We start from the raw sequence: 14,984 nt of genomic DNA, 5'->3' as shown, positions 1-14,984 counted from the left end.
ATTGTGGTGGCACTGAATTTTAGTTTTCGGTTTCAAAAGTTTTCTCCCATTGGAAAGAAAAACAATTTCTCCTACCTAATGGGAGGGCATCTTTTCGTTTATGAAGGCCAGAAGTTACTTGTAGCCAACTGTGACGCTGGATAGAATTTGAAATGTTTTGATAGGAGAGTGGATCATCAAGTTAGAGTAAGAAGTTCTGAGTTCTAATGCAGACAGTTCTAAGCTCAGAGGAGCTTTTTCTGTCTTTTTCATAAGGGTGGGCCCAACATACAGCTTTAGGAAAGAAGTGAAAGACTGTGAGAAAGAACATTGTAAGCAGTACTGAAAAGAACTGGAACCTTGCAAAGGATTTCTGTAATGGGGCATAAGCCGTGATGAGCTATTTTAATAGATTTTCAATTCCTATCTAATTTTTTTCACAGCATCTCCTCCAGCTGAGATATTGTAACTTACAGTGAGATGTTCACAGAACAAATCTGCGGGGGGGGGGGGGGAAGAGTTCAACAAAAGTTAGGTTTAAAAAAGTGTCCTTTCAACAAATTTTGTCATTTCTTTGCCACTTTCAGAAGAAGTTTTACACTGTTTCACAATGCTTTTTTTCTTAAAAATGTGGTTTTCCAAAATGCACTCCTTTCCTCTTCTTTGTGTAAATTAAGGGAAGTCTCCTTAAGAGGCCACCAACCTTTTCACCTTTTCCAGATAAAGCAGTAATCCTCTTCCATGACTATCTATAGATGAAGTCTCAGTCTCCAATCTCTTCCTAGACAATTCCTGGCAGCCTGGGGTGGGGGCAGGGTTCGATGTTTAACCTTGAAGACTTTTCGTATTCCAGATATAAGATACATGCCAGCACTTTTGGGAGTTCACCCAACTCCAAGTAGCATCTGAATGTCACAGTCCACTGGCATTGGAGAGAAAAGGGGGAGGCCCCTAGCCCTATCACTTCTAAATCACAGAAGAATCCCGGGATAGAAGGAATTCGGTTTCGTCTAGAAAGCAGGGGGTCTAAATATAGCACTAGTCTCATCACTATGCTTTTTAAAGCTTTTTGTACATGTCTGTATTTTTCTGTGTGTGCTTTCCGGTGAATATGTGTGGAGGAGCGAATGTTCCTGAGTTCGGGGCAGAAGGAGCAGGATTGTGAATAAATGAAAGGAAGTTGGGAAACACTTCTCATTTTTTGTACATCCCCTGAACAGCAATCTCAGACCAAAATGGAAAGGGGTCTTGAAAGCTGCCATTGACTCTCTATGGTAGTACTGAATAAGCCACTGGACTCAGAAGCAGACCTTTTCCTTGGGCAGCCTGCAACCTGCAGCCTGCAACGCAGGCAGGGAGGAAACCCCGAGGAGGCACTCCTGGCGGTCTCTTTGCTGAGGTAGCAGGAGCGGCAGCCTGCGGAGCCACGCGCAGCGTCACTGAACTGGTGCGGGAGCACCCAGCGCACAGGCCTGGAGCCGCGGTGCTGGCGGATTCCCGGCGCTGCAGAACACCGTGCCGCCAGCAGGAGCGCCCCGGGCTGGTGGGAGAACGCCGGGGGAGCCCGCGCTGCCCCGTGCGAGCCTGATGACACCTGCTTTGTGTACTCCAGGCAACTGAGGGACCTAGAGAGCTCAACTGGCTGTCTAAAAGCTGCGGGTGGTAACGGAACCAGAGAAAGCTAGAACATCTCATTTCTCCGCGGGACTGAGATCTTGCTCCTCCAAATTGCAGGGAGTCCAAGTAGAGGTCATAAGGGGCAAGCAAGGTAGTCCAAGAATGGCTGAGGTCTGGCAAGGTGGTGGTCATCCTCTCTGAGCCCTGGAAAATCTCCTTGACATTTTTCACACTTTGAAGCAGCTGCAGCTGGTGTCGTCGGAAAAGGGGGTGGGAGGAAAGAGAGGGGGCGGGGAGAGTGGGGAGTCACAGGCGCGAGCCAGGAGCAGCGCCTCGTCTGCCAATCCTGGCACCTGTGCGCCAAGCCGCGGCACCACGGAGGACCCCGTTCCGGGCCAACCCTGGGCTCCAAGCCACGGCCACCCAGCCTCTGGGCAAGCGCGACCTGCAGCCGCCCACCCAGGACCCCCGCCGCCACCCGCAACTGCGGGAGCGCAAGAGCCCAGCCAGTGCTTGCTGCGCCCCGGGCCACGGGGTCCCTCGCCTCTTCAGAGGCGTCGCGGCCAGCCGGGGCAGCAGCCGAGTTGGGTACACGATTCGCCCGCGCTGCCTTTCTCTTCTCCACCCAGGATTTATTGTCTGTGGAGCCTTCTGGGGGCGGGGAGGGAGCTGCGCCTCCGCCGCCGCCGCCGCCACTGCTGCTGCTACGGTCGCTAGCGCGGCGCTCTGGGCGGGCGGAGGCCGGGGACTGGCCGCAGTGGTGCTCCGGGCGGGCTCCCGGCTCCCCAGGGGCGCCTCTCCTCTCCTGCACCTGAAGGGCAGTGGCACCATGGTCTGACACCGCATCTGCCTGGAGTCCCCTCTGCCTTTGCTTCGGAGGACTCCCCTACTGGCTTCACTGCGGACCCCAGAGCACTTTAAGGAGTAACCCTCAGCAGCTGCAAGGCCTTCACTCCTTGGACCCTCATGGGTAGTTTCTGCTTCCGGCGATGTGAGTAGGGCATTGGGGGACCTCTGCCCACGGTCCAGGAGTGGGGATCTGGGAGGCTCAGGTGGCCCGGGTGCCTCAGCGTTGGGGCGGTTGCCGGTCTGTGGAATCCAGCGATAGCTGGACAAGTGCTTAGGAGCCCGGCGCTTTGGATGGTCAAGGGACTCTAAAGGGTTACATATTGCGAAAAGGAAAGGTGAGGAGCGAGTGCGGGGAACTGATGCTGGGACCACGGAGTCCTGAGAGATATGGCTTTCTGCATTTTTTTTTTTTTTTTGATCCTGGGGTATCCAGTCTGCTTTCCCCGTGGTGTGTGAGGGATGGAGCAAGTGTGATACACACACACACACACACACACACACTTGTGGCAGCACACACTTGTGCTTTATCTTGAAAGGTGTATTACTGTCTTGGTGTCTATAAAGGAATTATTGGGGTGTCACTGAGGGTGAAAAGAAAAGGGTGGGGTTTGGGGAGAAGAATGGGATGGGAAAGAAGGAAAGACTAAAGGACAGAAAGAAGTGGGAAGGGATGGGGCGAGTGCTTTCCTTGGAGTCTGAGAAGATGCTTGACTCTCTAAGCCAGGCAACTCCTTTGTGTTCTGTGAGAGAAGCTAGGGAATCTCACTGCTCCTGGTACAGCTCTGGGTCCCTTGGCATCCTCCGGGGTCTTTTGGGATTCAGGACATGCCTTGGATTGTATTTGAAAAAGGAGCTAAGACCGCCAATATTGGGGTAACTGTGACACTCTGCTTGCAGACAATTAGCTGGGCTACCAGAGATCTCCTATATCATCAAATTTAGAGTCAAGATGGGGGCGGGATGGGGGTGGGGGCTGCACAGATTGTCGTTAAAAACAGTGACTTCATAACCGAGATGGCTGCAAAATTGCTTCATTACACTACTTGGCCATCAGGGTTGGGGAGAGAAAAGATCCGCCTCCGCCCCCCACCCCCTTCTTGCTGGTTGCCCCTCCTCACCAAGGCACAAAGCAAGTGGCACCTCACCAGGCAGGGAAGGGGTTACTTTCACAACTCCTGGGAATCGGCCTCAGGAAGGAACCATCTGTGACTCCCACGTCCTTTCCAAGTTCTCCATCAAAAGGAATCTCAGAAAGCAGGAGGGGGTGGGTGGGAATTGAGGCAGCGGGCCTCCACCTGCTCTTTGCTATTACTTTCCCTGTACACTTAAGCACATCGGAATTACCTGCAGTGGTAATTGGGTCAGCAGGAGAGCATGTGCACCCGAGTCTCTAGATGGGGCTCTGCTGATGGATGAGAAGCAATTTGTGTTTGAGCATATTTTAACCTGAGCAAAATTTCTAAGCACAATAGAGGTTTTATCGCGTGGGCGAGCAGAGTGCATACCAGTGAAAGTGAACACGTGATCCCTCCAACGCAAGAGAAACTGTATTAGGAAGTAGCTTTTCTTTGTTTCAAGCTGAGCCTATGAGAAGCTCAGCATCCCAGTTGCTGAAGTTCCCTTTTATTTTTAATAAAGTTGACCAGAGGTGAAAGAAAGCGAAAGGGAACTCAGCCTGAGATGCCTCTTGGTTAGCAACATCCTACATTCTTTGTTTCAACGTTCCCTCCAGTACCCTCCATTCAGATATCTATCTGGTCCCAGCTGGTTCCTAGTTTGAAATGATACATTCTTTCTGAGGGCATAGGGGAAAGTTCTTCAGACCCTGAGCACAAGCACGTGCACATGGGTGCTCTAGAACACCAAAAGCTGCTGCCTTTCTGAAACGCGTGCTTCTGTCTCTGGTTGAAGCACTCCCAGTTGCTAGGTTCTAGAGAACCACCTGGAGGTCTTGCTGGGAATGAATAGAGCAGTCTGCCTGGCTTCCTTGAAAATACTCATCACAACAGGGAAGGGAGAGAAAGCAGGCTTCAGGGGTGATTTTATTTCTCCTTAACTATCTGAGACTAAAGTTATTTAGAGGTGTACTTAGCAATATCTGTATTTGAATTCCTCAGGTTTAAAAAATGTCCTGAATGTTGATAATCTATTAATTTAGTGTAAGTGGAGCTGATTTCCTACCCAATCATTAAGGGCAGTTACCTAACTTGGGAATCTCTTACTTCCAAGAGACCTTAAAAAGCTGATGTCTTTAAAATTTGAGCTGTATATGTCCTACCTGGACAATGCCCTTCCACCACACCAAGATGTCATGGGAGAAAAGGCACCCTCAATTTCCAGAATATGCCATGAGCTGAGAGATCTTTATGCACATTTTTTTTAATTTAACTTCTCAAAAAGATGTGTGCTCACCATGGCAACCCTTGCCTCCCACATCCAGGCTCCTGCACATATGCAGCTTCAGAATTAGAACAACTTCATAAGAAATGAACTTGGTCCAATTACAGGAGCCATGTTTTATTCAGAATTTTAGCATGCCTTTAGGCAAGCATGAATATTTTCTCAATTAATATAACATTCCATTATATTTTGTAAGCTTTTAATTTTTCCAATTTCTCCATAATTATAGAACGTAAACATGAACAGTTTAGTGTACTTTTTGTTTGCTTTGAATTTTTAGAAATTGAAGATATTGTTATTACAAATCTTTATTGCATATGAAAGGCATCCTGTATTACTGTCAGATTGCTAATCTGGGGTATTTCCAGTACATAGTGCATGGTCATAATTGTAAAAAAAAAAGTCTGTATTTGAATTTAAAACACTACATTTTTACAATAGCTGAAAAGTTGTAGATATTAGATTTTAATTGACATTAATATCTCACTGATGCTGTAATTTTGTTTGTTCAATGCCTGTAACCCAGGTGTAAGAATTGGTCACACATTCCACAGCACTAAAACTTTACACCTAAACCAAGAATACAAAGGGAAAGACTAACTGCTCATAAATTTATTGATGGGTTGTTTCTGGGTTGTTTTTTGTTTCTTTGTTTTTTGTTTGTTTACTCCACAAAAATTACTTCATGTTTTAGAAAATTCTAAATTTTGAAAATATGTGGTGCTCTTTAAACTCAAGAATTATAGTAGCCACACATACCAGCAATGAAAACATTATTTTGTTCTCTTCAGCAACTTACTTTTCAGGGCATCCTTTGTACTCCTTTTTGGGAATAAGAGAGGTCTAATTGTTCATGGGTTTGCATCTTGACTTTCAGAACAATTCTAATCTGTGACAGAGAGGACACATTCAGTTTGTGTTACTCTTTTCTGACTCTGAATGATATCCCCATGGAATGATAAAGTGGAGAGTTTCTAGGATCTTCTGAGAAACTTGATGCTTTCTCTGGGAATCTCTAAGGACAACATCAGTCTCCCATTGGGTATTTTACTGTTTCTATATTAGAACATGGAATTTGAACATAAAACAATTTTAACAGTGTAAAGCTACTGTTTCTGGGGAAGTAACAAAGCAGAAAGTATGGTCTTTAAGAATCCTTGAATCGGGATTCACTAAGCCTATATTCACACCATCAAGCAAAGGCCATACTTAATTTATATCAGGATTCACTCTGTGTAACATATTATGTGGACTTTGTCAAATGTATAATATCTGTCAACCATTTTAATATTATACAAAATGTTTTATTGCCGTAACAGGCTTTTATATCATACATGCTTATCTTCCCTCCACTGCAACTTTAGAAATGCTGAAATTTATAATCCTTAGTTTTGCCTTTTCCCATAATGTCATATAGTCAGATTGGCATGTGTTTGAGTCAGTTTCTATGATTTACCAATATTTGCATATGCCTTAAAACATCAAATTATGGATTTGCATAATACTCAAAATTAAAAGTAAGTGTACCATAAAGCAACAGTGTATGGAAGGAAGTACAAATCAACAAACTTGCTTTATATTTTAGGGGTTTTATTGCTGTGAAGAGATACCATGACTATAGAAACTAAAACATTTAGTTGGGGCTGTCTTACTGTTTAGAGGTTAAGTTCATTTTAGTCAATAGCAAGAATCACGGCAGCGTGCAGGCATGCATGGTACTCTACATCCAGAGTTACAAGTAGCAGGAAGAGAAAGGATCATCTGGCCTTACTTGAGAATTTAAGAGTAGACATGGAGGAACCCATGGCTCCAGCAGCATATGTAACAGAAGATGGCTATGGACATCAAGGGAAGGAGAGACTCTTGGTCCTGAGAAGGCTCCATGCCCCAGTGTAGGGAAATGCCAGAACAGGGAAGCATGAGTGGGTGGGTTGGTGACCCTGGCAGGGAGGAGCTTGGGGGCAGGGTGGGGGGAGAAAAGGGGTTTTCAGAGGGGAAACCAGGAAAGAGGATAACATTTGAAATGTAAATAAAGAAAATGACTAATTAAAAAAAAAAGAAAAGAAAACAGATAATAGTGACAAAAAAAAGAGAGAGAGGGAGAATTTTAAACCTCAAAGCCCACCCCCAGTGAAAGGCTTTCTCCAACAAGACCACACCTCCTAATCCCTGTCAAGTAACTCCTCTTTCCTACAAAATGACCCATGTGGGCCATTCATATTCAAACCACAGCACTCCCCAGTAAAGTCCTAACTTTGTTCTTTGTGCGAGGTTTGAATCATTAGGAACACCCATATCTAGAGAAGTGGAGTAAGAGGAAGCTGGCCTTAGGAGCCTCCAGAGCAACTCTACAATCACCAATAACATGAAGATTAGTTGGCTAAACTGTTGCTGAGCTAGAAACCATTTCCAACCGGAGAGATTTCTGCAAGGAAAGTGGGATGTCAGGTTAGATGAATATTTGTTAAACTTTTGGGTATAAATCAGTTTTTCTGTGGTACAAGTCTGTGTATATACACTTACTTGTAGTGGTAGGATAGCAAACATTAAAATAACATCGCTTAAACAGATCACTCTCTTCCTGTCCTGGAATTAGGTGTGTGTGCTGAGGAGTCAGTGAACACTTAATGCCTGCCTTTCCTCACAGAAAACAGTGGTGAGCTGTACTCACACTGTTAGGCACCAGTCCCTAACCCCCAGGATGAATCAAGAACAGAACTTCAAAATTGTACTGTAGGAAGCATCATTCCCACTATTCCAAATACTGAATGTTTGAGGCTTGGAAAGGTTCAAAGGTGTGAACTCAAGCTCGTGGAGTGAAAATCCAAAATGTTTTCAAGTTATGCATGTATATGCATGTATTTTAAATTAAGTTTTATGTCTTAGAGTTATGATTATACACTATTTATATATTTCCACCACTTCCTCTCCTCACCCCAATTCCTCTTCAGTTCCTCAGATGGAGGGCCTCTTACTTTATACTTATTACTTTACATTTATACATATATTATACACATACAAAAACTACTTAGATCATTTGGTGTCACTTTATGTACATGTGTTTAGGTACACTGATAACCTCTCAGTGTGGTTGCCTGAACAAAACTTATATTTTCTTGATTTATAAAGAAGTATATTCTGATCCAGATTTTCAAAAACCAGCTACATATTTGGCAACAACATATATTACTTTTGTGACTACCTTAACGTGAGTATAAGAGATACTCTTGTTTGTATTCTAGGAATAATTAACTCATGGAAGAAGTGTTTTATCTCCTGTTAGAATCTGTTACACTAAAATGAATTAAGAAAATTTCAGCAAATCATGCAGGGTCAATATCTGTCACCTATTCTTAAACCATGATGGTAGATTTGATCAATAACCTCTTTGGAAGTGTCAGATAGGCTACTTACATTATTAATCAAAAGAGAAAGTTTATCATTTGTCACTCAAAGACACATGGAATATGTATTAAGTAAATGCATCTCCGGGGGTTTCTCATGTTCACTCCGTTTCATTGATTGTTCATTGCTTTAATAAAATCTCCACATCAGTTGTCATTTTAATACACATGAAACATGATACATTAATAGCAGTGATCAGGGATGACATCAAAGCTTATATTAGCATCAACATAATCTATTTAAACACTTTAACAATGGAGTCACTGTTTATACTGACTGACTTTCAAAAGATATCATTTCTCCAGTTGCCCTGATTATCTTTGTTTTACACCAAGTTCAGGTTAGTTGAAAATTATCTTAAATTATTGGAGAGTTATAGTGTGCTGAAGGTCATGCCTATAACAAACATATTAGGCTAGAAACACACATGCTTTCACACATGTACTGTGTTCATATAAGGGCAGAATTACACTTTGTGGAATTTCAGGGGTAAAGTAGGAACAACAACAACAAAAAAAATGTGTTTCTATGAGGAGAGAGAGAGAGAATAGCTGACCTGAAAAAGAAACTGTTTTGCTACTGTTATGCATTAACACTTCACCATCAAATATTCCTAGGAAGAAAAAAGAACGAAGCATTATAAACAACAGGAAATCAGAAATAGCATAGAAAATTGGGGAGCCAACATCTGGAAAAGTTTGAATTAATTTGTTGAGAAAACTACCGTATTTGAAAGAGGAAAAAATACCTTTGTGAGGAGGCAAAATATCTTTTAGAAGACTGCATAACCAGGCTATGGGATAATAGAATGAAACCAGAGTGAAGCTGAGACACTGTGTGCTATGAAGACATCAGTGTATTAAGATGGTGAATAATGGACAGAAAGCTGAGCTATGCCAGCTGAATACTAAGATATGCTGTGACACAGATGGTGTGACTAAAATAATTAAAATGTGTAGATAATTAGATTTCTTGAGTAGTAAATGCTCAGTGGTCTGTATTCACCATAATAGGCACCTCTCAGAGTCACAGAGGATGGAAAGGTACCTGGAACCACTTTCACCACATATGATGTGCCACTCAGTGTTATACAGAGAAGGTGTACTTCATGACATAATTTTTTTTCTTCTCCATTTCAAGTGCAATTAATTTTGTAAGACAATTATAAAGGCTATGGTGATTAAGTTATAAATACCTATATAAATGTTGAGTGAGTGTTAAACATCAGAGATCTCCTGGGATAATACTGAGTGCGGAACAATATGTACAGGGTGTATATGCACACATGGTGTGACGCTCTGTTTCTCAACACGTGTGACAGAAGAATCTACTTTTTCATTGCTTCTTAAAACATCAGAGCTGGACAAAATTCCAGAGGTTGCACTATATAAGAAAGGAAGTTGAGGCACAGAGAAATTTGCTTCTTTGTTCTAGATCAAAGAGCTGTAAGTGGGAGCAAATTCTTGAGACCAGCTCATAGTGTCCAACCTTTGCCCACAAAACTACACATACAGAAGTGTTGTAGCATTTATACCATAGCACATGCACAAGTACTTAATCCAATAGATACGGTCAACTGAGCCCTTAGCACCACACACTTATTTTTCATTTGGGTTTTGGACTAAATTTTTCACTAAGATTATATTTGGTTTAAGGTTTTTCAACAATTACCTTATATTTTCTCTTTGATTTTAATTATATAAAACACTTTAATATCATAAATGTAGCATTTATTAAGTATTCCATTTTTAAAGATGCCTTTATTTAAGAATTAATAATAATAATAAACACAGAATTAATTTTTACTATATTGAAGTATTCTAAATGTGATAGAGTCTATCTTAATGGAAACTAAAATTTTCTCTTAGGCTATTGATTTGTTTTATAATAATTCCAGCAACATGAATATTGGATGATGAGAGATATGCAATTCAGTCTGCATAAATAAATTCTTTTCTAAATTTGTTGATTTCGTTAGTGGCCAGTTGGTAAGTTTTCTTACACAAAACAAAATTATTTAAAATATTATAGCTTCATATAAAATGTTATCTTAAATATTGATTATGAAATAATTATAATTTGGTAAGATAAATGCATTACAATTGGAGTTTGTACAACACATCATTTTCTGTGTTTTACACACCCTTCTGTGATTTTCTTATTAGTTTTCTCAACTCCAACACCCCAAATTTTTCTTCTATCTGGTAAAACTCAAGTTACAGGTTATATTACCTTAGAGATAACAAATTTCCCCTTCTCAATGTGTTTAGTGTCTGTTATGTCTTATTTGTTCTGTCACACGACAAATTGTAAGCAAATGACCCATGTGCTTTCTAAGTGATAACTATACATTCTATAGCTTTGGTGATAGGGAAACCAAGGGAAAGACCCTGTTATTCCACAAACAAAACATGCTGACAGTTCTAGCAGGTCTGACACTTAGATGTAAGCCTCTTAAGATATGTACTTACCTTATGGTCAGTGAAGCACAGAAACATTTGCAAACAAAAGTGTTAAGGAAATTAAACCTATAAATCCCATCTCACAGTGATGTTTAAGGCAGATTAGGGGGTTGCAAGGCAGCTATGCAGATAAAATGCTTGCTGTTGCAAGTGTGAGGTCCTATTCAGATCTCCAGAATAAATGTAAAAATGCTAAGTGTGGTGTAATAGATTTGTAATCCCAGTGCTGGCAAGGAAGATAGAAAGAGAATCCATGGAGCTTGATCTTAAACCAGTCTAACCACATTGGTGAAATCCAGGTTAATTGAAAGACCTGTCCAAAAAAAAAAAAAAAAAAAAAAGAGGGAAGCAATTGAGGAAGGCACCCCAATGTCACCACTTGCATCCATACAGGCACACAAACAAGAACATAGAAATGTAGACGCACACACACACACACACACAGAGAGAGAGAGAGACAGAGACAGAGACAGAGAGACAGAGAGAGAGAGACACAAAGAGAGAGATTAAATCTTGTTAAAAATTGTAGGAATACCATAGTGACTAACTACTGCCTACTGAGCTGCATATCAACACCGACATTCCCCCCTCCCTTTCTGAACAGCTCTTACTCATTCTGGCCTTCAGTGTGCAGTCTAAGGCTCGTGGGTGTGACAGAATGGAACATATTTCTGCATCTGAGAGTGCAATCCCACACACCATACAACATGACACAGTCTGAATGTCCTATGTCTGTGCTGACAGGAAGACAAGATGCCAACCTCCACCAGCATGGGCCTCCGCTCACCCTCATAGTAACAACTGTTGTATCTTTCGGGTCTAGTTTTATTTAGTGAGATGGTATATAAAGATGAACTGTTCTACATGCGTTGTGGTGGCTTACTTGTTAGATTTTTCATATTTAACATACCTAAATTTGCTTCCTGCAGCCAGAAAGCTTTTCAGTTAAATTCATACACAGCTGACAAGGTAGGATGTGAATATCAGGCACTATCTGATAAGAACATACATTTTTTTCTACTTCTGTATGTGAAGAAACTGCCCCAACTAACATGATGATTAACTTACAAATTAATATCATGAAGTAGATAAATGTTATTAAGTTAACTTATGGCCAAGTGTAGTGCCTCACACCCTGAAATCCCAGTACTCTGAGGTAGGTGGATTGAGAACTAGAGGACAAGATTGTTGACAAATGAGCTACCCAATGAGACTAGGTTTCAAGAAATAAAAGAGGAAAAAAAAGAGTATATCTCATATTGAGACAGAGTCCCTACTCACTTACAAAATTCTAGCACATGGTAAGGGCAGGTTCAAGCAAGTACATGTACACAGGGCTTCAGGGCTGTATATTGTTATCATAAATGTTTATGTAAATAAATATATATATTTCTTGTCTCATACCAAGACCATCATCTTCTGTAGCAGTTGGCATGGCATGTACTTCATTTGTTCCCAAAGGCATGCTATGATGGAGACTGCTAACCATGTGCTTGTTGTGCCTGATGCATTTTCTGCTGCTGCTATAACTGAATTTGAACTGAGATATTTTATAAAGTAAGCTTATTCAACACATAGAGTCTTGAGGCCCACAAGCTATGAGCTGCATTTAGTGAAACTCTTCTTGTTGTAGAAAATACAGAATCTAGATGCCTTGTAGTATATTAAATGGAGTGAGGCTGAGGCCCAGAGACAGAAGCAACCTGATTTTTATAATAGAACCACACTCAAATAACTCTTCAATTCATCCATCCATGAGTAGGCTCCATTCTCATGCTATAATCAGACTGGGACATTGAAAATCCTAGGAAAACACTCCATCATTGAACTACACTCCTACCTTTTCCTCATCTCTTAAAGGTTCTTCCTGACTCCATCTCTTAAACACCAGCAAGGGATGACTTTCAATATGGGTGTTGAGAAAATTTAAACCACAGTGGCCAGTATCTCTGCAGTTAGTCTTAGCTAAGTAAATTGACCTCTTTATTCTACATGAGGCCAGACAGCTCTATTGCTCAGAGGTCTATCTCTTCTTTGCCTGTGTCAAGTTCCCACTATTTGCTGGACTGTGTTCTAAATCTTCTCTCTTTTCTGACAGGATTTCATTGTGGGATCAGGTGTGAAAAGTAGAAATTCAAGAAAAGAAAGAAATCTGTATTTTGATTCTGGAAATATAGATTAATTCTTTCTTACTTAAATTCTGTTTACTAGCTTTAATATTATTGTTTAACAGTTTATAGAATGTCATACTCATTATAGAAGACAGATCATTTTATTGGAGGCTAAGAGTTGCAGACCCAAGAGCTAACATTATAATAAACATATTGCCTGCTAGTGTTTCAACTGAGAACAAAGGCAACAGAAAGCCTTAGACTACTACTTCACACTTTCACACTCTTTCCTTCTGAAGGAGAGACCATGAAAATTTTAACTTTAAACTGAATAATTATCACTGTCAATTGGTCAATTCTTTTTAGAGTAGTTAGTTGAAAGAATACCATATTGAATACACAGCAGTTTAATGAAATACACCATTCTGTGAGTGCATTGTTTGCCTGCCTCTCTTTAAAAATCATCACACCTTTATATTGTGTGGTTTTAAGTGATTGTCATAGGATCCTATTCATACCATTATTGTTTAAATAATAGTGGCTGGTTTAGATATGCATCCCAAGCCAGCACGTGCAAAGGAACTCTCTCACTTTGTGTACTTCTAGGAAACTAGCTCATGTCTCAATATAGATTAGACACATGTCTCACTGTGTGAATGAATGACTGAATAGAATTGCCCAGTTACAATTCTCTAGGCCTTGGTAACACTTACACTATGATTAAACAACACTTTTCTTTCTGAGACAAGCATAGGAACATAGTTTCCAGCCTTTCATTCCAGTTAGATGTGGTCTTGAAACATGCTTCAGCCAGAGTGATAGAAGCATCTTTTCTGAGAGAGGCATTTATGGGTCAGCAAGTTGTGGGCTCTAGTATGGCAATGGTAAGAAAGAGTGTTGTGATGAAGCCTCCATTCATCTAGACCCTAAACAGGTACACCAATTACATCCGTTCAGCAAGTATTCATTCAATATATAGCTTGACCAACACAGACAACTCAGAGATTCAGGGGTTGTTATCAGAAATTACTACTAGGACTCTTTTTTCTCAGTCTAAGAGACAGACACAGATGAATTCTAGTGAAGATAGATTTCTGATGTTCATCCAGTATATGGCATTATGGTTCTAGAGATATTATATAAACATGCCTGTAATGTCATGATGAATCGTGAACACAGTTCACTTAACATCATGCATGTTTTAAATGTTTTTATTCTCAGTTTATAATTTTGTGTGTGTTTTCAAACACAGTCCAGCGTCATCATATTTTCTTACTCTGTGTATTTTTACAATAATTTTTATAATGAAAAACCAAGCTGATTATTGTTGTAGCAGTAGAAAGGGTTAAGATAGAAATATGCATTTTAGGTCTGCTCCTGAATTAAGTGAAGACAGCTAATGGAAAATAAAACTGGAGTCAAAAATTATTCTCTAACTTGAGAGATTAGATATGTGAAGGTACATGTTGCAAGCTGTAGAATCTTGTAGAAGGAGATAATTTATTCAAATGCAGTTAGAACACTGACCTTATTAAGAAGGAATCCAAGTAACAGGCTAACATATAGAAGCAGCATAATTAATCAAAGTAAATGCACCTATGTAAAAATTACTAGAAATACATTAAAGATTTTATGGGGAAAAATAGGGCCTCCTTTTAAGGAAAAAAATGTGTTTTCAAATAAATGAGAATTGGGTATGCAACAGAATGACTCATTTTATTTTGCTATCTTGGTTTCTTTTTAATTATTTTTTGGCATGAGAAGAAAGCATGAATACATACCCTCTTCTTCTGAATACTAATTTCTTCCACCGGTTTCTATTTTGCTTTATAGTTTAGAAAGGATGCTTGAGTTCTAGTCTTTTGTATACTGATTTCCTGAAGTGAGAAAAGATTTGGCTCATGTTTAAAGTTTTTAGGCCCATTCTTGTTACATTAGCCAAAGCAAGTCACATAAGCAACCCAGCAAGACAAACAAGTAGTTTACTGAGATCCACATAGACATAAAGGCTCAGTGATAAGATGAGGATGACAGGCCTTTTTCCAAATCTGTATCTGTTCCTTGGTGGGGTTCTTTTTGTTTGTTTGTTTGTTTGTTTATTATTTATTATTATTTTGGCAAAAAGAAAGTTTGTATATTTAGTATAGTGCCTTTAGGTGTA

At 40.5% G+C, this 14,984-nt stretch overlaps 1 protein-coding gene across 19 annotated transcripts in view; it reads left to right on the top strand.

Annotated features, from left to right (window-relative positions):
* Positions 1 to 1,709: 1,709 nt before the first annotated feature.
* Positions 1,710 to 14,984, top strand: part of Lrrc7 (leucine rich repeat containing 7) — a 494,798-nt gene continuing 481,523 nt past the window's right edge. For 14 of the 19 annotated variants that reach the window (XR_003954326.1, XR_003954327.1, XM_006501512.4 and 11 more), the window contains exon 1: positions 1,710 to 2,587. Coding sequence is in view for 12 of the 19 variants with exons in the window: in XM_006501512.4 (XP_006501575.1) it covers positions 2,586 to 2,587 (2 nt within the window). In the remaining 7 variants the exon portion in view is untranslated. The remainder of the gene's footprint in view (positions 2,588 to 14,984) is intronic. The other 5 variants (NM_001370782.1, NM_001370781.1, NM_001291453.2 and 2 more) reach the window with 1 other exon arrangement.

This window comes from Mus musculus, chromosome 3, assembly GCF_000001635.26.
Source record: "Mus musculus strain C57BL/6J chromosome 3, GRCm38.p6 C57BL/6J".
Classification (NCBI taxonomy): domain Eukaryota; kingdom Metazoa; phylum Chordata; class Mammalia; order Rodentia; family Muridae; genus Mus; species Mus musculus.
The sequence above is the reverse complement of the archived record's forward strand: the minus strand, read 5'-3'. Positions and strand labels throughout refer to the sequence as shown.